Source organism: Emys orbicularis, chromosome 1, assembly GCF_028017835.1.
Source record: "Emys orbicularis isolate rEmyOrb1 chromosome 1, rEmyOrb1.hap1, whole genome shotgun sequence".
In the NCBI taxonomy this organism is placed as follows: domain Eukaryota; kingdom Metazoa; phylum Chordata; order Testudines; family Emydidae; genus Emys; species Emys orbicularis.
The window spans coordinates 308,507,900-308,531,521 of record NC_088683.1 but is presented as its reverse complement, the minus strand read 5'-3'; the positions used below and the strand labels follow the sequence as shown (position 1 = coordinate 308,531,521).

Below are 23,622 nucleotides of genomic sequence, written 5' to 3'. Positions count from 1 at the left end.
ACATGCATGCACTAATTCAGAAACATACAGCTGACCTGATATTGGAGTTTCGCATCAGTCTTGTTCTGAGGTTAACAAAAATTGACATATCTAGTACAAATGCTCATTAGCACAGCTATATAATAGATTCTCCCCCCTACCCCCCTCGACTGGCTTATGGCATTCCCCCACTGCTGTTTTTATTCATTCAGTATGTTTTAAGCAAACAACTTTGGGTGACTTCAATGTAAAATGAATAAGTTGAAAAGAACTGCACATTTTTCTGTTTTATTTTCTGGAGGATATTACCTATTTATATACATGAGCATGTGGCTACTGTCGCATTTCAATACAATGTTACTTGTTGATATAGAATCATACAGAATATTTTTTGTCTTAGTATTTAAATATGCTATTGTGAAGGTTTAGCTAACCTTGACTGGCTACTAAAATAAGGCACAGTATAATACTGTGATTAATACAGTATGACATTTTATTGACTTGGGAATTTAATATTGATTAATGCTTTGCTGTGGTCAGTGTCAAATGGCTAATAAATCTTGATACAGATGCTGGTGAGGATGGGGAGAGTCCATGTTTTTATAAGGGTCTGCCATTTTGGGCTTAGCATGAGACATTTCATTTTCATAGCAGAGAGAATGCGGAAGTTGTCCCTAGGGAGTTCTCTTCTAACATCCAGTCTGAAGAGTCATCTTAGAGTTGGCTTCTGAAAAAGTTGGCTTGCTGACTTCCTCAGTTAGCAGAACAAGAGAGCTTAATTAAGGCAAATTCAGGGTTTAGGGACAGTGAGGAGAATAAATGTAAACGTACAATGAATTTTTGGTCTTCAGGAAGGTTTTAATTGTGTTGGATGTGGCCATTGAATCCCCAGATGCTGCCTGTGTTCATTCCTTTAAAAAGGCATGTTAGGCACTACTCTTCCAAGTTTTCTTCTCTCCACAGAACAGCATAATAAGTCATGTCTTCTGTTCCTATGAAAAGCTCTGGAGGTTTTTTTAAATTGCTGCTCTGCTTTAGTTTTTCTTCTACCTTCAAGGAAGGATTTTGTTGAACCTAATCTGCATCTTCCTTCTTGTCATTAGCCTACAGACTGCAGTCTGAATGTGTCCTGGACATTGGCAGTTTCTAATTACTTTTTATCTCTACCTCCTTTGCAGTAACCAGCTGATTAAATTATAGTGCAGTTTGAACTTTCATGTCTTATTGAGTTCTAAGTAAAAATCTTAAAATTAGAAGTAAATATAAATATGCCAGTACAACAAAGGAAATTTATGGGAGGCAAGCCATTTGTTTTAGAGTGAAATGCACAATAAATGTTTATAAGGAGCTCTAATAGAATTGAGTCAGGCTTAAATATCTTTCCTTAGCTCTTATGGTTTTACTTTGCTCTGTTTCTAAAAAATAATAGTTTTTCTAACATTAAAACCTTCTCAGAGTTAATTTTAAGTACAGATTTACATAATGTTTGAGAAATACTAAGACAGTGCTTTAAAAAGGGAACACGTAAGAGAAAATTTTCTCAAATACATTAGGAGTTGTTTTGAGTATGGTTTAAAATATTAAACTACATAATACAAAACTAAAATACAGATTCTCAGGGCTAGGCATCCTGTATTCAGCTAAAACAGAAATACTTTAAAGTTAAATCTGATGTTTCCAAACACAAGTATAATGTTTCAAAGGAGAAAGATGTGAACGTATAGTACAGTAATTATTAATCCATCCATACCCACATGTATTTAGCAAATATATACTTCCAGATGTCTGTCGTGTTTCACATTTAAGCATTGTTTGCAGCATGGTGGATTTGATTTAAATCACTAGTCAGGAAGACTCGATTTAATCATGGATTTCTACATAAAAGTGCATTCTTAATACATATTCTTCACAACTCAGAGATAGATGTAGGTTTCATTTTTAGAAGGTACACACTGTACATTTTTAAAGTGAATTATTCTGAAAACTTTTCAGATTAGTTTTACAGCTATATCAGAAAATGAATGATTGTTTGGTTATTTCATTTACCAAAGGTAATTGAAGCAGATATTTATGAAGTCATTGGGAGGTGAACTATCTCCAATTCAACAGGTTAATCATTAATATTTGGAGGATTTTCTTGCCATGCTGTATTAGAAAGAGAACATCACCAGACAGACATTTAAATTGTTTTATTTAACTAAAACAACAATGTTATGTATTCTGGATTTTTTTCTTCAACAGAAAACAGATAATGTTTTAACAAAACAAGCATATGAATTTTTGAATTTAAACATTCAAGTTTTTTTAAAATCAGGTTTGTTTTTGTTAAAATTGTTTTTAACTAAAATAGTTAAATGAAATATTTAAAAAAAAAAAATTAAATTGACTGTGTTAGCCAGGTCAACATGAGAAACTTAAAATATTGGCTTCTGCAGCTAACTCAGTTGTCTTCATCTTCATTTTCCTGTTTGTTCATAATCTGGAAAAGAAAAACAAGCTTTCCTGCTTTTTCAGGTCCCAAACAATTTCTCAATTTGGAATGAATTAGTCCAAAGGAAGAAATTATTCTTTCTACACCGGCAGAAGAAGCTACTGCTGTTAAAAGTGAGATTATCACTTCAACAGTCTCTGAATCCAAGTGCTTAAGTGACTTCCACCAGTTCATTGGGGTGACTTTCTTTAAAACATCATCAGCAAACATATATTTCTTGAATGGTTCTTATTCCCAAACTGGGTCTCTTTTATGGCCTGCTGCCATTATAGGTTTTCCCTTCTAGTGAGAGAATGGTAGTAGATCTCAAATCAATGAAGGCTACACTCAGAAAGACCTCAAGACTGCTGGGTTATGCTGCTCAAACAGTTTCACTTTTGTTTCTACTGCCTGTCCCTCCCGTCTCGCATTTATCTCCAGACTTTTCTCCTTGTCCAGAGCTATTCAACCCCCAACAATCTTCTATTCATTGAACTTTTTGAAACTGCACTTTTTAAAGAGAGGCAAGGGATTGACTCTGTACACAAATTTGCAGAGGGACAATAGGGTTGAGGTCTGTTATTTCTCATCTCTATATATTAATTTATTTATTTAACAACATTTTTGCTGTTAACATGCTTGTTAACAGCAAAAATGTTGTTAACAGCAAAAATGTTATCTCTGGAGAGACAAATCTGCAGTCTGAGAACTGCAAAACTAAGCATCTCTGATGATATCTTCTAGACTGAGCACTGAGTCCCATTGGGTAGATAGAAAGATTAACCTAAATAATCTATACAGAAGCCCCTGGAATCCCATAAGATTGGGTCCCTAATCCATGAACTATTGGAACTCATTTACAAAACTTTTCTTAAACATTACATGAATATATTGTCTCATACTATAGAATTAGAATTTAAAATCCCTATTCCATGATGAGATATCTTTGAGCTATAATGTATCTTAATTAAAACTATCTTTAGATAGGTTTTTTCCTCAAAAAGCATTTTATCAAAAAAATCCGATTTTTATCCACCCTGGTTTGCAGATACTTAATACCACTCCTCGTGGCAATATAATGTGGAAAAATGATAGTTTAAAAATGAAGAACTTGAATTACAGTGTAGTACTATTGCAATAAGTGGTATTGAAATGATGTGGGCATACCAGCATAAAGAATGTGAATCTGTATCTGGACCCGAGTTGCCTGAACTAACGATTCATATCCAAAAAATGATTGTTTCGGCCATAGCAGAAATGTCATTCCTATTTACTTTTAATTTTACCTGGAAGCAAGGGAGCATTAAATCATTATTAATTCACTCGCAGGTGAAAATTGATTAAACTGAACGGGAACGTATGTTTTATTGACCCAGTTCTGTTCAAACTCCACATGCATGCCCCTGAAGGATATTCTCTCAATAATGTATGGAGATGTGCATTATGTCAGCTTTGCAATAATGGACAAAAAGTCAAATCTGCATTTTCCTTTATTCATACAAGTGTTTCCTCCACCTCTTTATGTAATGTCTTTAACATACACCATGGAGAATTTTTCTATTATTCTTTACTAAAATAGAATTAAGATCACAGTGTAGTTATTGATGCAAATTAGTCGCAATTTATATCCACATAAGTGAGATTTAGATGTCTGCAACTATGTATATTTTTTGTTGCTAAGGAAAGCTAATATTCAAGTTAAATAGGACTTTCCCTGTGATTCTAGACTAGTTATTTCCTATTTACACATGTATTCTTCCCCCATCCCTCACCACCAGTTCCTGTGTACTGTGCCTATAACAGCTTTGCTTGTGAAGCCGCAAGGAATATTTGAAAGATTTCAGTTCTTTCAGTTTCCAATATTTCCTCTTTGCCTCCTTCTCTTGATCTGAGTCACCTGAATGATCAGATGATGAGCCACTGAGCCAGGCCGTTTCATATTTTTCTAAGTATTGAACGTGCTGGCTAGAGGAACTGTGGAACTGAGAATGGATTGAAGAAAAGTAAAATCCTGCATTCTTTAATAGAATGATAAACTTCATTTTAAAATGAGTGTCCATTTTAAGCATCTGTTTAATTGAAATCATATAGAAAATATCTGATCATGCTTTTGGGCAATAGTAGTAATCAAATGGTAAGCAGATAAAGTTTTGAAATTACTGGGAATAGACTTATACAAAATAAAACCTTTATAGCCATGGTTTGTAGTGACCTTAAGCTTCAAGTAGAAAAGACTAGAAATATTTTTAAAATGAAGAAATTTAAGGTAGTGCACTTCCCCTCATGTCATTCAGAACCTTTTCCAGCATTCTGCAAGAAGCTTCTGGTTTATGTTTAATGCAGATATCTAGATTGTATCCTTCTACTTTAATAAGAATACAGAAGCTTCTATTCTAATTTTAAATGATTAGTGTACTGTGAGAGGCGTATCTATCTAATTAGTCACTGGCAATGAAACTTGACTTTCTTTACAGATCAAAGACCAAGCTCACCAGTACGGCACCAAGGAAGGAGCGATGACCTTGAGCGTGATGAAAGGAGAGAAGAACGAAGGGTAGACCGGGTTGATGATAGGAGAGATGAAAGGGCCAGGGAGAGGGAACGAGAGAGGGAGAGGGAACGAGAGAGGGAAAGAGAGAGAGACCGGGAGAGGGAGAGAGAAAAGGAAAGAGAACTAGAACGCGATCGTGCCCGAGAACGGGAGAGAGAAAGAGAGCGAGAGAAAGACAGAGAACGCGAACGGGACAGAGACCACCGAGACCATGACAGAGAAAGGGAGAGAGAGAGAGAAAGGGAGAGAGAGAAAGAACGAGAGCGAGAGAGGGAGGAACGGGAAAGGGAGAGAGAGCGAGAACGAGAGAGAGAGCGGGGTCGCGACAGGGATAAGGAACGAGAACGTCCGAGAGACTGGGAGGACAAAGAAAAAGGAAGGGATGACCGCAGAGATAAGAGAGAAGATGTCCGAGAAGAAAGGAATACAAGAGATATCCATGAGGAGAGGAAATCTAAGTAAGTGATTCTGCATGTGACTTATTTTCTCACCAAAAATATAAAATACCATGTGATCCTTTAATGTTTCATGGTGTAACTCTCTCTGTTTTCATTAAAAATAACAGGAGTACTTGTGGCACCTTAGAGACTAACAAATTTATTAGAGCATAAGCTTTCGTGGGCTACAACCCACTTCTTCGGATGCATAAAGAGTGAACCATATATTGAGGAGATATATATACACACACATACAGAGAGCATGAACAGGTGGGAGTTGTCTTACCAACTCTGAGAGGCCAGAGGTAAGACAACTCCCACCTGTTCATGCTCTCTGTATGTGTGTGTATATATATCTCCTCAATATATGGTTCACTCTTTATGCATCCGAAGAAGTGGGTTGTAGCCCACGAAAGCTTATGCTCTAATAAATTTGTTAGTCTCTAAGGTGCCACAAGTACTCCTGTTATTTTTGCGGATACAGACTAACACGGCTGCTACTCTGAAATCTGTTTTCATTGTTGTAAACCAAGTGTTTGCTACGGCACAAGTAGCACATGTCTGCTAGTAGGAGCTTGTAAAGGGTTATGTGTTGACTCCAGAGCCCCTAGCAAATCTCTGAGAGTTCACTCTGTCTCATTCAGATGTTACTGTAGCAGATCCTTTGTTGAGATTCTTGCTTAAATATGAGATGAAACCTCTGCTATGTAAGAATAACATAGCATATCCTCCCTACATTTATGGCATTTACTCTAAAAAATTCATTCTGTATTTAAAAAAAAAAAATCTAGTTTAAATAATCAATTAAAAAGTTTAGAAGGATAATATAAATTTTTGCGCTTAACTTTTTTCTAGATCCTTCTAGCAAATACAGTCTTGATTCTCCATTGGAGTGATCTCTGTGTATTTCCATTTGTAGGATGCACTTCCGAGTTTTGGGAACTGTCTTTAAAGCAGTGCTCATTGGGGCCACAAGACTAACCTCAATCCTTTCTTTATGTAGCCAGCTGTGGATATTGTGATCTTTTCACTGCACTCAAAGCAATGTCTTGGGTTTTATTCAAAGCTCCTTTAATTTCTCATATATTGTTGGTTAGCTAGTTTGTAAAGGAAATAGCTTGCACTGTTTCACTTTTAGGACCAGATCCTCAGTTGTCCCAGCAATACTTGAGAGAGTCTTATGCTCTGGATCAAGCTGCAAATCATCTCCATTCCACTGGCACAATGAAATAGTTTAATGAAAGGGTTACATTTATTTGTGCAGGAGACAGTGCTTTCTTAGGCTATGTCTGTACTACAAAGGTAAGTCGACCTATGTTAGGTCGACTTAGAGCCACCGCATTAATTACTGCGGTGGCTGATGTCCACACTACCCTGTTTCTGTCAGTGTTGCACGTCCTCACCAGGAGCACTTCCACCGACTGAAGGGGGGCAATGTGGGGGACTGAAAGCCAGGGCTCTCAGGTCCATGCAGCTCCCCACTGGGAGCCCCGCTGCCCCCTCAGGCTTCTCACCTCAGTACTCCCAGCCAGGAGCAGGAGGTAGCTGCCTAGGGCTTCTCACCTCTGGTGGGGAGATCCACACCCAGAGTCTGGTCAGCTGCCATGCTCCTAGCGAGCAGCCGACAGCCAATGTAAAGAATGCAGTGTCTACACAGACACTGCATTGCCCTAACTACACCGACATAAGCCCTTCGTCTCTCATTGAGGTGGTTTTATTATGTCTGTGTAGGAGGGGAGTTACATCGGCAGGAGAAGCATTTCAGTGTGTACACCTCCACTGTTTTGTCGACAAAAGATGATAAGCCCTCAGTTACTAGTGCAAAACTGTGGAACTCCCACAGGAACAAAGAATTGCCTCAAACCTTTCCACTTTCCTTTCCAAGTAGAAGGCATGCTTACAAATAAATGCAAATAAACTAGGGCCCAGTTTAACCATTAGTCTAAGTTAGAGCAACCTCTGGGCTGCTTATACTATGTGCAGTTGCAGTAGCCCTCAAGGGCCCGTTCTGCATCCAGATTTACAACAGTACAGCTGTATTCAGGCAACCAACCCCTCCTTGACTCTAAATTACCAGTGATTCCAGCACTCCAGTAGAATTCTGAGCTGCCTCGTCTTTGCAGCCTGAATACCACTTGAGTCATGCAAGGGAGTGGGAACGGGGGCCAGACTCTGGTCCTTTGTTTTTATTTTGGGCTTTGGTCAGATGTCTCTCCAAGGACTTGGACAGGAATGGCAGATTGATTTAAGTGGTATTCATCATGCTGCTACTTCCTCCTGGAAGTAGATACACACGTCTGTATGTATGTACTTCCTGGGAAAAGCTTTTTTTCCCTGGATCATTCTTGGTGTGGAGGGTCTTCACACTTGGAAACCAGACCAATAGGCAGTGGGGGTTCTATGTCTTTCTTACCAAGGTGGTCTTATAAATATGCCAGGTCACAAGCAAGAACCTTTGGTGTATTGTTGCTGAAACACTTTTGGCATCAAATAGGTTTGTTCCTGTGGAACAAGGTGTGAGTACTCTCACAGTGCCAGGATTTTCCTCAGTGCTAAGAAAGTTAGTTCTACACCCAAAGGCCATTGGGTGTGGGCTCCTTGTTGGCACAATCTCTTCTTCAGCCTCAAGCAGGAACTCCTTTTAAGATCACTTCTTTGTCATTTTTGGTTGTCTTACCAAGGGCAAGAAAAAGGTCCTAAAGGGTTTTTGGTACTGGAATTCTTAGCATCATCCTAGAAGAAAAAGGATGAAACATCACTAAGGCTATGTGCTACTACAGCTGTGCCGTTGTAAGGTACGCAGTGTAGCCGCTCTTTGTCAACAGGAGAGAGTTCTCCCAGTGACAAAATAAAAGCACCCCCAACGAGGTGCAGTAGCTTTGTCAGCGGGCAAGTGTCTCCTGCCAACATGGTGCTGTCTATACCGGCACTTTTGTTGGTAAAACTTTTATCGGTCAGGGGTGTGTGTTTTGTTTTGTTTTTTCTTCACACCCCTGATCAACAAAAGTTTTACCGATAAAAGTGCAGTGTAGACATATCCTAAGAGTTTAAGGCTGGTGTGGCTGAACTGCCCACCATGGTGCTGCAGGTTATGACTACCCCTCTGGCATAGCCTGGGTTGCTGATTCATAGGATTCTAGGTATCTGTATGGGACCTTTGGCACAAAAAATATTGATATTAAGATCATCTCTTAAACAATACTTACCAGGTTTATAAATTCCCTTTGTCTAAAACAGGGCTGCCCAGAGGATTCAGGGGGACCGGGGCAAAGCAATTTCGGGGGCCCCTTCCATAAAAAAAAAGTTGCAATACTATAGAATACTATATTCTCGTGGGGGCCCGAAGCCTGGGGCAAATTGCCCTACTTCCCCCTCCCCCCCCCCCCCCCCCCCCCAGGCGGCCCTGGTCTAAAAAACAGTCGATCATCTTAAAGAATATTTTGTTTTGTTTAAAAGTTGGGAAGTATCATCAATGAAAGTATTTTAAGTATTTGGAGTGCAAATGAAAACTGATCTTACTTGAAACTTTGTTGCTAATGAAGCTAGAAAATTGTGGGACATCTTTTGGTATCTTGTATTTTGAGAGAGGTGCATAGAGTACAGGTGGTGTTATATTACTGATATTTACAGAGATGATAAAGAAATACAGCTGTTGGTTTTTTAAAAGGCATCTGCATGGAATTTGCATTTATTTGTCCAATATAGGAAGCGTCACAGAAATGAAAGCAGCCCTAGTCCTCGTCCATCACCCAAGCGCCGCCGTGAGCATTCTCCTGATAGCGATGCCTACAACAGTGGAGATGATAAAAGTAAGTAGGAGTGGGTTGTGTCTGCCACAGTATACAGGCTAACTTGTAACTATGAAGAAGTTCCTTGCAATCTTAAATAGAAAATGAGGGATTAAGCTTTTCAAAGTGTCTTCATCTCCCTGTTTTTTCACTGTAAGGCTGTTTTTCTTGTAGAGTGGTGGGGCTATGTATTAGACATACTATTTATTCTATATGCTAATTTTGTTATAATGTATTGGTATTGTCCTGGGGCAGTAGCCCCAACATTTGTCTTTAAGAGGCATATCTATTAAAAGTGGAAAAAATCCATCGATACTGCAGCTGTTTAAAAGCTTGAAGAATGTAGCTGGAAATAATGGATTGTTGCACAAAATGTGTATTCCCCCCCCCCCCCCCCCCCGAACAATAAAAATATATATCTTTTCCACTTGTAGATGAGAAGCACAGGCTGCTAAGTCAGGTTGTGCGACCACAAGAATCCCGATCTCTCAGCCCTACGCACCTTACAGAAGACAGGCAAAGTCGAAAGCCAGAGAGAAAGGAAAGTTCAAGACGTTATGAAGAACCGGAGTTCAAAGAGAGGGTTTCTTCAGGAGATAAACAGAGAGAGCAGAGAGAACAAACAGAAGTCACTGAAAGCTCACGGACCAGGGTTCAAGAGAGCTTAGGACATCGCCCTTCTGAAGAACGAGATGCATCTGATAGAATACATGAGGAGAATAAGAAGAAAGCTAAAGTTCAGAAAAAGACCACAAAGAAGAAAAAAGATGATGACATCGGGGTGGAACGGTACACTGAGTCAACTGTAGAAGAGGGCCAGGTCTTTTCACCCAAGAAAGTTCCAAAAAAGAAGAATGTTGAGAAGAAACGTAAGAGGTCAAAGGGTGATTCTGAGGTTTCTGATGAAGAAATTGTCCCACACCATAAAAAGAAAAAAGGCCCAAGAACTCCCCCTGTAACAACAAAAGAGGAGTTGGTTGAAACAGTAGCTGAGAAAGCTGTGGCAGTAGAAGCTGCTCCGAAAAGAGAAGACACAACATTTAGTGACTGGTCAGATGAAGATGTTCCAGAACGTGGTGAAATCATTGTTCCAGAAAGAAGCACTGAAGAATCCCACAGAAAAAGCCATAGACTGAGGGGAGAAAAGGTAGAAACCCCACATGTTACTATAGAAGATGCACCTCATCGCAAACCTGTGGATCAGAAGCGCAGCAGCAGTCTTGGTAGCAATCGAAGTCATACTTCAAGCAGACTTCGATCACCCTCCAATGAGTCAGCTCATCGCAGTGGAGATGACCAGACAGGTCGGAAAAGGGTCCTGCACAGCAGCTCCAGGGACAGAGAGAAAAAAAGCTTAGAAATCACCGGGGAACGGAAGTCTAGAATTGATCAGTTGAAACGAGGGGAACCCAGCCGCAGCACGTCTTCAGGTAATAAGACACTGTCCTTATGAGACAGATTTATATCATACTGTGTGAAAGTGAATAGACTCCACTTCCAAATCCTTCTAGCATGGCCTTAAGCTCTTGCTTTTCCTTTCAGATCCAGTGAATCATCTTCTGCCTCCATAATAAAATTAGAGGGAATTGAATATTCCTTCAAATTATGATTTAAAACTCTTGGCATCAATAGGGATGGATTATCCCTTTGCTGAGCCTGGAATATTCAACAAGAAATAGCAATTTATGCTGTCAAAGTTAAAACATATTTGTGGAACTAATTAAACTTTTAAATTAGAAAAGCTCTTATGCTATGCTATGCTAACACAGAGCATAGTAGTAATTTTATTATATAAAATGTACTTTAACAATTATAAACAAATTGAAATTAAATTTTAATATTGAAATTATGCAATGATGTGCATGAAGTTAAATTTTACATGTTTCAAGGAGCTATGTTCAACATGGTTCCTGAGAGAAATTTGCAGTGAAGTCATTAGGTTGCGGCCCTTAATAGAAAATTTAATACAAATGAAAATCATCTTTGTCCTGAACCTAAATAATCAATTGGAACTGAATTACTTAGCTTTATGCCTGTGGAGAGTGAGGAAAACAGGCAAGAAATTATTTAAGATATTAGGCCCCTTCATTGGAGTGCTACTGTTCTCATGAAACAAACTGGCTGTTGTAGAGCTCCAGCTTCTTCTTGCTTCCTGTACTACATTATACATAACTTAGCAGTACTGAAAATGCTTTTCACCCACTTGGCAGATGGGGAACATTAGATGTTTGTCTGATAGAGACATCAGTGGATGTTCCTCCATGTGAAAAGAGAGCAGGGAAGAAGCAAGAGCAGCCTGGATGTTGTCAGGACAAAATTGGCATGGAAGACATACATTTGTGTCCCATACTCTGATTTATTTTTTAACCCTTTCAGATGGCAGATAATTTTTATGTTGAGACATAGTCAGCAGTCTGAGATTGCTGCTGTGGAGTTGAAAAACTTGACCTGACCCCTGACCAGATTGCATTGTTTTTCAAGTCTTTATTTTTCTTCTTGTTTGTTTCAGGTAATCTGTTATACTGAAAAAATTTGATCTTGCTCCAGGGGGGATGGTCTTTTAGTTAAACTTAATTACTAAACCATGAACAGAGGATTCAGCCCTCTAGGATGTTAAAATATGTCCCCATATTATGTATCCTTATTTTATTTACAGATTCCATTTTAAGGTGAAATCTCCATTACCACCTTCTGTGGTGGTGTTTCTTTTGTCCAAATTATTCCCTATAATCTTCTGATGAAAAAATGTGGCTGTGACTTCCAGTTGTTTCCTCAGGTGTCTGGACAAGCCTCCGGAGTCTTCTCCTGCTCTTTCTAGTCCAGTTCGGTTCAAATTAGGATAATAATCATACCAAGCTTCTCCTAAAACTTCTTGATTTAGCATCAAGAAAATACATGGACTTTGTGCCATACTTTACATACATGAACCTGTCAGGTTTATAAAGGTTTGCCATAAACAAAAGAAAGTATTTTTTCACACAACGCACAGTCAACCTGTGGAACTCCTTGCCAGAGGATGTTGTGAAAGCCAAGACTATAACAAGGTTCAAAAAAGAACTAGATAAATTCATGGAGGATAGGACCATCAATGGCTATTAGCCAAGATGGGCAGGGCGACAGGGGATGAATCATTTGATTACCTGTTCTGTTCATTCCCTCTGGGGCACCTGGCATTGACCACTGTCGGAAGACAGGATACTGGGCTAGATGGACTTTGGTCTGACCCAGTATGGCCGTTCTTATAATAAGATACTGTCAAGAACACAAATATACCCATATGAAAACATTTCAAAATAAACAGCATTTACACATGCTATTTAAAGTTATGGATCTTTAAATCCAATAGCAAGCTTTTTATAGGTAATGGTTTCCTTTAAGTGATACTGGACACAATGGAATATTTGTTTTAAACTTTCAAGAAGCCTTTAAATGGTTTTGCAGACAATTGGGCAGCAGTTACTTGGTCCTCTGTCTCTGTCCTGTACTCTTGTTGCTGGGCAGTGGTTGTGTGTGATGACCTGACACTACTGTCAGTCTTTCTACTGGGTCTTTAACTTCAGTGGGGGAAGAAAGCTATACTGGTAGCTCTTAGTTAATAGACGTGCCAATCTTTGTAATTTGCACATGCATAGGACCTTTCATTTAAAGATTGTTGAGGGCAGATAAGGAATGTATAGAAAATATTTTACCTGCTGTGGAAATATGGCCGTGTCTTTTTGAGCAAAGCTGTTTTAACATTTCATGCAGTGCTACAAAGTACTTGTAAGTGAAGAATACAGTATCTGAATGGAATTGCAAGGGGAAATTAGGCAGAAACCATTGCTTGATTTGAAATGGCTGATGATTACAACTGATCAGATCATTGGTTTTCCTCTTTTATGGGTTAGAATGCACCCTCCACCAACACACTATTTCCTAAAACCATGCTGGAGAATTGGTTCAGTACTGACTCGGGGAAAATGCCAAACTTCTTGCCACTGTTGGGTATATCCTGGAGGGCCCCAGTCAAATGTCAATCCACATCTTGCTTAAATTTGACATATGATGGGATTACAGAACAAGTTTATTTGCCAACCATAGCTTTACTGGATTTCAGAATGGCAAATTTTCAAAATGATGACACTTGTTTTCCCTTCTTTTGTTTCACATACAAAATACAGAAATACCTACAGTTTGATTTTAAAGAAGCAGTTTTTAGCTATTGAAAAATGTTTTTTGGGGGGGTGGGGGAGGAGGAAGGTGATAATTAAGAGAAGTCATGCCCTTGAATAAGGTTAAATACATAGAGGTGATTTTTATGAAGAAATCTTCATTCTGTTATTCTTGCCCTCAAAGGTCTGTTTTGACATCAGAGTCTGTAAAACTGTTTATGATATTTTTGTCTGTTTTGATACAGATAAATGTGTACTGCATTCACTTGCTACAGTCATGTCTCTTTAATATTTTATTCAGATCGTCAAGATTCAAGAAGCCACAGTTCAAGAAGAAGTTCTCCTGAATCAGATCGTCAGGTCCATTCCAGATCTGGGTCCTTTGATAGCAGGGAGAGGCTTCAAGAACGAGATAGACATGATCACGATCGTGAACGAGACAGAGAAAGGAGGGATGGAAGGCCGAGAGAATGGGACCGGGATGTAGATAAAGACTGGCCACGGAATCGTGACAGAATCAGAGACCGAGAGCGAGAGAGGGAAAAAAGAAGAGACTTGGACAGGGAAAGAGAGAGACAACTTCCTGATACTACTGAAAGAGACAGAGACAGGGACAGAACACTTGACATTTCTTCTCAAACAGAGACAACAAAGCGCAATGAACCAAAACTGGACAGGGATCATGAAAAGGAATCTGATGTGGTTTGCCGGGATACTACAGCTTTGGAGAAGGAAAGGACAGAAAAGGACTTGGGAACTTCACAAGGATTTGAAGATGGAAATGAAGCTGAGAAAGTGGAGAGCTTAGAAGGTGAGATGTTCTGGAACAGAAACTAGTGTGTCAATTATTTTATGCCTTCCCCTTTTAACATAACATCAAACTACAGTAATTAGAATAATTTTCTACGGAAAGGTCACTCTCTGATATGTAGATTGGCTGCAGCTTTTCCACTGTGGAAGCAGGTACCCTGAGACGTAATCCCTATGAGCAGCTTTTTTAGCATGTGCTTCGTTAATTGTGTACTTCCAAAGCAGTCTTGAGACAAATAAACATAAATGAGACAAGGTAAAATTTGCTTAGGCACCAAATTTCTGAATAGTCAGGTGGTTTAAAGAACAAAAATTCCCTTTTCTTCATCACCCCTTTACACCATTAGCCTTTTTCTCAGTGTGGGAGTGACAGCTGTGGAGGATATTGGTAAGAAGAGTTAAAGGGGAAAACTGTAGAAAAATAGAAAGCATTTTAGGAGAAGAAAAATTGATGATAGTCTTATATTTTCCTTCATTTTAAAAAATGTTGCATCATTAAAAGATGTCTCAATCATATTATTTTTTTCCACAGAGCCAGTTGCCAGAGGACTGCCGATGGTATAATTTTAAGATGTGTATAGTTCTTAGCATATAGATAGGTCTTGTCCAGGAATAACTTCAGAAAAGTAATTTTATTCAACACAAATAAAATTTGCTAGTTTTTCTGGCTCTGAAAAAATATGTGCTTGGTTTAAGAAACAAAGGTAATATAGACATGGGCAACCACTTAAATCGAAAACTACATTTAAAACCCACTGAGGAAGAGCTGAACTAAGTAGCTTGAGTCTTGCCCTTAAGAGAGACTGAATTGTCTGGTTCATTATGAAGCAGGGAAAAATTCCATAACCTATTTGGAAAATCTAAAAAAGCAAGCACAAATTTGTGACTGAATAAGAAACTGTATTCTCAGTGCATGTTTCGCTGACATTCAATAAATTCTTTCTGCTACGTTTATATTGTCCATACCGTCTCCCAAAGGATCACATACTTTCCTTCCCTAATTATTTTGTCACTCAGTTTTTCCTGGTTGTATTGTATTTTTTTTAGCAGTCTGAAATCTGTTTATATTTACCTTTTTAATTACAGCATAGTTTTGTCTTAATTTATATCTTTTCCTAGACACACAGAATAAAAAACAATTCACTTCCAGTGATTCAAAGCAAAATATTTCTTAAAATGGGAACTAAAACACAAGGGTGATGCACATTCTTTCTCCTGATTATTACCTAAGAACTTTGGTTGTTGGGTTTGAATTATGGCTCATGCACATTTTATGAAACAACATATGTGGCACACAAGGAGGTCATTCGACTTTTGAAAATCAGAAAATATCTGCTCTACTCAAACATGTAGTTGAGAAAAAATGTGAACTGGTGTGTTCAGTAGTACAGTATTCATAGGGTCTACTAGAAAATAGAGGATGTATCATGAAAATCTGAAGTTTTTTTATGCAAGTGTTGACACTGAAAATTATGATGAGATCCAGAGTGAAATTTAGTGTAGATTCTAAAAATTTCCCTTTAGAGAGAAAAGAGTGTATCTTAGTACAACTTTCAACTCTGATGTTGGTGCAGCATCAGCTGTCTTGTTCTGTTTAGGCTACAGTCATTGTGTATAGGCCTAACATAAAATGTGTGAGGATTTAATTACTTAATTATGATTGTGTGTTGAACGTTTAATGTGTTTGCTTCAAGTGAAGACTTTAATGATACCAGAGATGCTGTGCTCCCTGCAAAGCAGTGACAGGTGTTCTGAGTAGTTAATTTACACTCTTACTATTGTCTTTCCCTTAGTTTTCTGCATTGATTTCTAATTTCTTAATGTACCAAGGGCAAACAAACTGTACCCTTGGATGCAGCTTCCACACAAGGAGAATTTCACTTCTGGGCGAAAAGGACAGGTGGCAGTATTTCTGCTACACTCTGCAAGGAGAGGGTATCTGTACATTCCAGCTCTTTCTTGATCAGAGTCCTGCTGGCAGAGGCCGCTCACTCAGTGGATTGAATCAGTACATCTCCTAGGTGCCCAGATCCAGAAAGTCTACTCCGGCTTGTAGATGCTGTCTTTGAGGTGACTTATGGAGTGGATGGCCACCAGTTGGCTGTACACATCCTTATCTGGATTGTGGGAACCCATCTGGAGTGTGGGTTGCATGTGGGCGGTGCTGGTGCATAACTGCTTTGGGTGGACTTTCAGTCCCAGAGGAGAGGCAGAGTCCCAGCCATTTCTCCATGGGCCGCAAGATGACCTAATTACAATAACTTATGACATCAGTGTGGTGTTTCTAATTCGAAGGATCAAATTTAGGGGTGATGTGTAAGGTAGTATAGGTTGCAAATTATCAAACAAGTGAAACAGAGATTAAGGGAACCTGGTGTAACCTTCTTCAAGCTCCTTGCTATAGCTTCTCAGAAAGGGGCTTGAAAGTGTAAGATACACACACCTACCTTCATGTAACTTACACCGCTTTCTGTATTCCTTTTAAATTTGACCCTGAGTATGCATGCTGCCTAACATTGCACAAGTAGAAATTGACTTGAGCCAAGTTAAATTCAAGGGTTTATTATCTGTCAGGTGGGAAAAATTATTTGACCACCCGCAGAACTGAACAGCTTCTATCAGTGTTGAATGTGCTTCCACAAGAAAGCTATCAGGTTTATTTGCTCAAGCCTATACATGCTGTAGCCTAGTTATCAGGATACTGAAATATTAAAAAATGACAGTTTTTAAGCTTGCAGTGCATGTCTGTTTCTGTAGGAGGAGAAGATGAGGCCAAGATAGATGATTTGCAGTCACTAGGGTCTGCTGCTGGAGAATATGAGCCAATCAGTGATGATGAACTAGATGAAATTCTGGCAGGTGATGCTGAAAAGAGGGAGGATCAACAGGAGGATGAGAAGATGCCAGGTAAAATATATAGTAAATCCCTTTTTACTAGCAGTTGAATGCAAAAATTGGACCAGTTGATTTAATGATAAGTATCTTTGTATCCCATTCATTATTTTTACTAGGGAACTGGTGTGTTTAAAAGGGACAGGAAATTTTAGAGATACTGTAATGGTTCCAAGATTCATATTTTTCAATGTATCTTAATGAATTGACTGCCTATCAACCTACCCAAAGTAGGAAAGGCATTTCATGCTAAGTCCTGTGGGATATGTTCATGCTGGCTACAATATACCTGCTGTGTTAGACAAAAACACAGCTCCAGTAAATCACGTCTTCTTAAAGAGCAGATGTATTTTATTGCCTGCACCAATGCTACAGCAGAGAATAGCAGCCAAAGGTCTAATCTATACACCAATCAGTTAAATATTTTGAATCAGGTCCATTGTCGTGTGTTCTTAGTTGTACTATGATTTCTATGCCTACTGAAGCGACTATTTCCAGACCCGCAGATTCAGCAGAGCCCAAGCAGTCTCTTCGTTAGGAGGTTTCAAGAATATTAAAAACAGAAATTGGGTTTTCTTTTTAAATACAAGCAGGAGACACAGATTTTGGAGGAATCCCTTAATCCAGTTTACCACCACCATCATGAGTTTGACACCATAATCTAAATTCTGAAATACGAAAGAATTCACCTTTTGAGAGGGCTTCTGAACAATATTCAGCTGATTTATACTACCTTCAAGACACCAGATGAAGCTAGCCATTCATAATAAGGGATGATGATGTGATAGCTCATTCTCCATTGTATCTTTTTGCAGATCCTGTTGATGTAATAGATGTGGATTGGTCCAGTCTTATGCCAAAGCAGCCAAAAGAGCCACGGGAGCCTGGGGCGGCACTCTTAAAATTCACACCATGTGCTGTTATGTTGAGAGTTGGCATTTCCAAACGACTGGCGGGCCCTGAACTCTTCACCAAAATTAAAGAAACCTGCCAGAGAGTTTTAGAAAAACCTAAAGGTAATTCTGTTTCCCACGGGGATAAAATTCCATCCCAGGATTAGTAAAGTGGCAAAGCCCTGGCTGGGATGATTTAGTTGGGGTTGGTTCTGCTTTGAGCAGGGGGTTGGACTAGATGACCTCCTGAGGTCTCTTCCAACCCTAATCTTCTATGATTCTATAAAGTGTCTTTGAAAAGAAAGAACTAGTAAGCATTTTAGTTTCAAGATGCACAGAGATTTTATGTTGATACTTGCTGGTATAAGTATATATTTGTATTCTTGTAGTGGCTCCATTGATTTAGGTTGATTTGTGTTTACTTTTTCACCTATTCATATACATGGATCTCTTGCTTCTATTAGTGAATTGAAGTACAAAAGAAAGAAAACCCCTTTTGGGATTCTTGTTTGTTTATCCATTTTCTAGCAAGTGATGGAATTTAAATCTCTAGTCTTTATTTGGGAGATGGAGAGGAAACAACTAATCAGTACAACTGTTTCCTCTTAGGACCCAGGTGCTTAGCTGTGAAACATGCTCTTTGAGCAACAGCATCTGGCACCTTGGCAGACTCCTGGTTACAGGCAGGCTTTGAAGTTGCCTTTTGGTCTGTCATTTACTTGAGTTCCTGATTAGCCATCTGGATTGTCTTGGCAACTTCATTGTTATTTTCTTTGACCCATCCTTGATTCTGAGTACTTTTTTACTTTTACCTTGTCTGGAAAATGTCCTGCTCAGCTTGGTCAAAAGATCACTTTGTAAGTGGATTAAAAATGTGTCCCTATGTCCCTGTATGCATTCTGCCTAGATCTCTGCAGTAGCCTTCAAACCTTTATCTGTTAGGCTTGTCCCAGGTCTCTTGCTTTTTACAGTGCCATATGTAAGACTTCATGTAAAATGCTCATGCTCTCTGCCAAGCACCAAATAAAACAGTTTTTGATATTTAGATGTCACTGAAGTGTACCTAAGGCCATGCTTTTTTTCTGTAGTATATCACATTGGTCTTTGTAACGTAAGTTTTTCGGTCACACTGTTATGCTTTAATATGTTATCCTTCTGTTTTTACATTAATCAGAGGTGGGTTTGGATACATCCTCTCCTTTTTATTCTTGGATTGATGACAGTGTTATCTGGGTTAGAGGTTGTGACCTAGAAAAGAGTAGAAAGAAGCTCAGGTCCAAATCCACACTTCTCTGTGATTCCCCCAAGAAAAAGCAGTGGCAATGGGGCTGGCCTAATTGTTTTGCTGCTGCTGCCCACTGACACTTCTGGGAAAGATATTATACAGAACATAGAGGAAGTATTAATGCTTCCATTCCAAATAGCATTAACAGGGTAGTTTTTGGGGGGTGGGAGCGACTCACAGGAAGAGTGTGCTGGTTAGAATATCTATTTCCTGACTTGTTCTCCATGGTTCCTGGGCACCTTTTTGCCATCCTTTTTGCAGAGAGAGAAGTGGCAACTGCACTAAGGAAAAGGGAAATATTCTACATCTCACATCTGTTTAGCCACATCTGGCCCATTTTGATGGTGGTGTACCCATTGGTCATACACAAAAGGGGAACATAGGACTTTGATTAATGCCAACTTTGAACCCCCTTGTCTTCACACCCACTCATCTGATCATGGAGGAAGGCCATTCTAGAGCTGTGCCCAAGTTTTTAACCCTCAGTTATGACTGCCATCATAGTCCTTTCCCTCCAGTGCTGAAGGTGAAAGCACACTCATTCTAGAGTCTTCTATTTAATGCTGCTCCACCAATCAGTGGAAAGGGTGAAGTGAGGAGCTGTTGTTTGTATTCTTCTCAGAGGTCAAGAGTCACCTCATCTCCTATTTCCTCTAACACTGAGTTCAATTTTGGGCAAGAATTTTAGAAATAATACATGACTAGGGAGTCTGTAAATCACATGTGAGAATTTTTACCTTCAAAAAATTCACTCTTCTGTGGGACAAAATATATTTCACAGTCGGCAAAGTTATTCTTGTATATGCTGATCTCTTTGTAGATGCAGAAAATCTGTTTGAACATGAACTTGGGGCCCTGAACATGGCTGCATTACTGCGAAAAGAAGAGAGAGCAGGTCTTCTTAGTAACCTTGGTCCTTGCTGTAAAGCCCTGTGCTTTAGAAGGGATTCTGCAATTCGCAAGCAGCTAGTGAAAAATGAAAAGGCAAGTGCATGGATTACATAAAGCATTCAAAATATAAGAACATGAATTGTCTTTGCCTTCAAAATATTTCTACAATGATATAACCCTTTCTTCTGATATAGTTTACATGTTATTGCTGGTCTATTTTTCTGTTCTCACCTCCCTCCACTCACAAATAATTAGACTTGGCAGAATTTGATTTTTTTTTTTTAAATTTCAGTGGATAATATCAGTGTTTATATTTAAGCATTTTTTCAATTTATATTGATTTAAATTTTCACAGTTGTGCAAAATTAAGGGAGTGGCCAGGTCAGACTGTAATTGGCAGCAGATGTTAACATTCACAAAATTGAAGTTTTATAACCATTAAAACACAGGTTGTCAACATCACATGTCAAAACATACAAAACGATTATCCTTAAATCAAAGTGATTTCTCAAGCAGCTTTTTTTTTTACTTTTCCTATCTTTACTTTTTGATTATTGATGGAAATATTTTTTGTCTGTATGTGTGCAGTGAAATCAATGTTTACTGACCAAAATCTAATGGAGGACGGACTTCCATTGGTATTAAGTGGTCATGGGATTTTTATTTTACTTTAGCCTAAGAGATTAATTTGAGATGTGTGACTAGGGGTGAGTGCTCCCTCGTATGCTAGATTTTATTTAAATTCTGGGAACACGCTTTTATAAAGGTAGAATATATAAATTAAAATAATTTAAAGAAATGTGGATTCAGGAATGGTTTTTGAATAATCCCTTGATGTCTTTGGATTCTATGGGCTTTTGTACAAATAATGTTTGTAAAAGTATAGTTTTCTAGTTTATGAATGTTACTAAATATTTGTTCCTGTAAAATGTTTTCTCTAAGGATTTGTCAGTTGTCACATGCTGAATTAGGTTTCCTGACTTTGCATGTCAATAGAGAAGGTAAAATTACTGTTAGAATTAATGCTAGGAGGAGCCATTTCCAAGGACATACGGTTATTATTTAATTATTGAGGATATTTGAGTCTAACATCTCAGCCCACTTGTCAAAAAGCCACTAATTTTTCTTTCTTCAATCCAAACAGGGCACAACAAAACAGACTTACACGAATTCCCCAGTAGTAGACAGTGACTTATTAAGGTTGAGTCTACGGTTATTTAAACGCAAGACTGTGTGCCAAGGTCCTGGGCAGGAAAAGACAGAAGATAGTAAACTTCCACAACCAAATATCCAGCAGGAAGTATGTGTGTCTTAAGCCAATGTCCACTTTGGAACTCCATCTAGTTTATCTCCCATCAGTAATGTTGATATTTATACCCTTTGAACTTTTTGATTTGGTTGGAAAGCAGCTGTAAGACATTGAAGAAAAGACTGTTTTTACAGGTAATTCTATTATGTGTTTGGAGGGAATAATTAATAGTAAAAATACAAAGATCTTTGTTTTCAGTTCATTTCAACTTTATAACATTGAATCTTACAATGTAACATATACCTGTTTTATGCATCAAGTGTAATAATTTCAAGATGTCCATTTTTAGAAGTCTATTACATCACCTGATATTAAAGGAAGAAGAAAACTGTCTGTATCTTTTTTTCTCCATTCTGAAATAATTTTTCATGGGACCAGTAATTTATATATTATTACAGATACTTAAAAACAATGTGACCATCAACATGAAATCAAATCCAGCCTTTTTTAGGTAGCTCTGCATAAAGGCAACACATTTTTACCATAATGCTTTCCTAGTGTGTAGGCATCCAGCTTTCAGTTATGTACAGCAAAATGCTAGTAGTGTAGCTTTTAGCGAATGATGTTATTTTTTTAAAGAAAATATGCAGCTTTGTTGTATGCACATGTGTAGGTATATTTATACCTGTATAGGGTATGCCTTTGTATACGTTTTACCATTTTGGTTTTATGCTTATTAAAGTAAAACATGGCCCGTACAAAACTTACATTCTTTCTATCTCTTTCACGTTAACATTTTTGGGGGCTTATATTACTTTAATTCTGTTGGGGTCTTCCCCATGTGCTTTATGCGCAATTAATCTCTTTTTGTGATTTAATGTGTATTTTAAATACACACCAGTAGTCTAAACTGAGCAAGAGTTAACGTACCTGTTCTGTCGAGGCTTTAAAAGTGCTCTAGCTTATTTTATAGCTACAAGGCAGCCTTTGAGCTGAATGTATTAAATCATAGCTTCCAATTGTGTTAGTCTATTTTAATCTCCTTTTCCAAAACACACACATTTTATTGCTAAAAACAGTCTTGTGTAAGACTGCAGTACACAAAATAGATTCACTGTTTGGTATTTATTTACAATGAACTTTCTTTATTCACCTTCCCTATAAAACAGTCAGGGTCTGTATACACATTGAATGTGTAGAAGAATATTTTTCACTTTTCTCTATAAAGAATGCAAAATAGAGTAGGTTTGATGGGCTAGTGGTGGAGTGTTTCACTCAGTGGCTGTTTGCATTAAGGGCCAAATGCAGCACTGATATATATATATATATATATAAATCACACACTCTCACACACACACCCTTCCTTCATCTAATGGTATTGCATGAAATCAGCACTGAATTCAACCCTAATAATCCAGTATGCTCTTTTGCTTCCAGTATGACAAGAACTGTGAGTGCTGTGGAGAGGCTTTGCTTTGCCTGTGAATGTAGAAGTGCATTACAGTGCTCGGCAGGAAACCTGGATGCTTTGGGAGTAGCAGTGAGGGACTCTGAAAAGAGTTCTATGCAACCTATCTCAGTCACTGCAACAACAGGCCCCAAAAAGTGATGTGAAAGTGTTTATAGGTGGGGAAGTCCTCCGGTTGTGGAGAACATAAGAGTTTCCAGGAATCCTGTCTGAGAGAGGCCAATTCAGAATATAAGTTACAAAACCCTCATAGTGCATTTAGCTAATTTTACAATAATTTAGGGAAGGGGAATTTCACTTCTGTCCACTGGCTCTAAAACTTTTAGTCTAACTCTACTTCCTGAACCATTCCTAATGTTATCAGGGATTGCATCAAGAATAGCCTCTCATCTTTTATGAGCCTTGCTGTTCCAAGAAACAATTTTTTTATGCCATTACAAACTGGTTTTGCTAATTTGTGTCCTGAAGTGACATTTCTGTAGCTGAAGTGGGTCATTGTAATGATTCTAGCAGTCTCCTCAAGTTCTTTCAGTGGTGACTCATTACCATCACTTTCAGTGTGGTGTGATCAGTCATATGCGCACACTGTACAGTATTTGTATTCTAACCTGGAATTTCTATTAATATGCAGTCCACCCTATTGATGATCTACCCATTGGGTGCTAGGAGGTTTTCAGGCATCTTTTCTTTTAAAAAAAAAAAAAAAAAAAAAAAATATTAAAAAACTAAAACAATCCTGGCTCTGAAAAGGCTTTAGT

At 38.4% G+C, this 23,622-nt stretch overlaps 1 protein-coding gene across 2 annotated transcripts in view; it reads left to right on the top strand.

The window, feature by feature from the left end:
- ZC3H13 (zinc finger CCCH-type containing 13) overlaps nucleotides 1-22,112 on the top strand; it is a 59,424-nt gene extending 37,312 nt beyond the window's left edge. For both annotated transcript variants that reach the window (XM_065416455.1, XM_065416446.1), the window contains 8 exons: nucleotides 4,924-5,458; nucleotides 9,143-9,246; nucleotides 9,660-10,655; nucleotides 13,678-14,187; nucleotides 16,944-17,093; nucleotides 17,894-18,094; nucleotides 20,077-20,240; nucleotides 21,292-22,112. In XM_065416455.1, coding sequence (XP_065272527.1) covers nucleotides 4,924-5,458; nucleotides 9,143-9,246; nucleotides 9,660-10,655; nucleotides 13,678-14,187; nucleotides 16,944-17,093; nucleotides 17,894-18,094; nucleotides 20,077-20,240; nucleotides 21,292-21,462 — 2,831 coding nt within the window. In that variant the 3' untranslated portion in view covers nucleotides 21,463-22,112. The remainder of the gene's footprint in view (nucleotides 1-4,923; nucleotides 5,459-9,142; nucleotides 9,247-9,659; nucleotides 10,656-13,677; nucleotides 14,188-16,943; nucleotides 17,094-17,893; nucleotides 18,095-20,076; nucleotides 20,241-21,291) is intronic.
- Nucleotides 22,113-23,622: the final 1,510 nt, after the last annotated feature.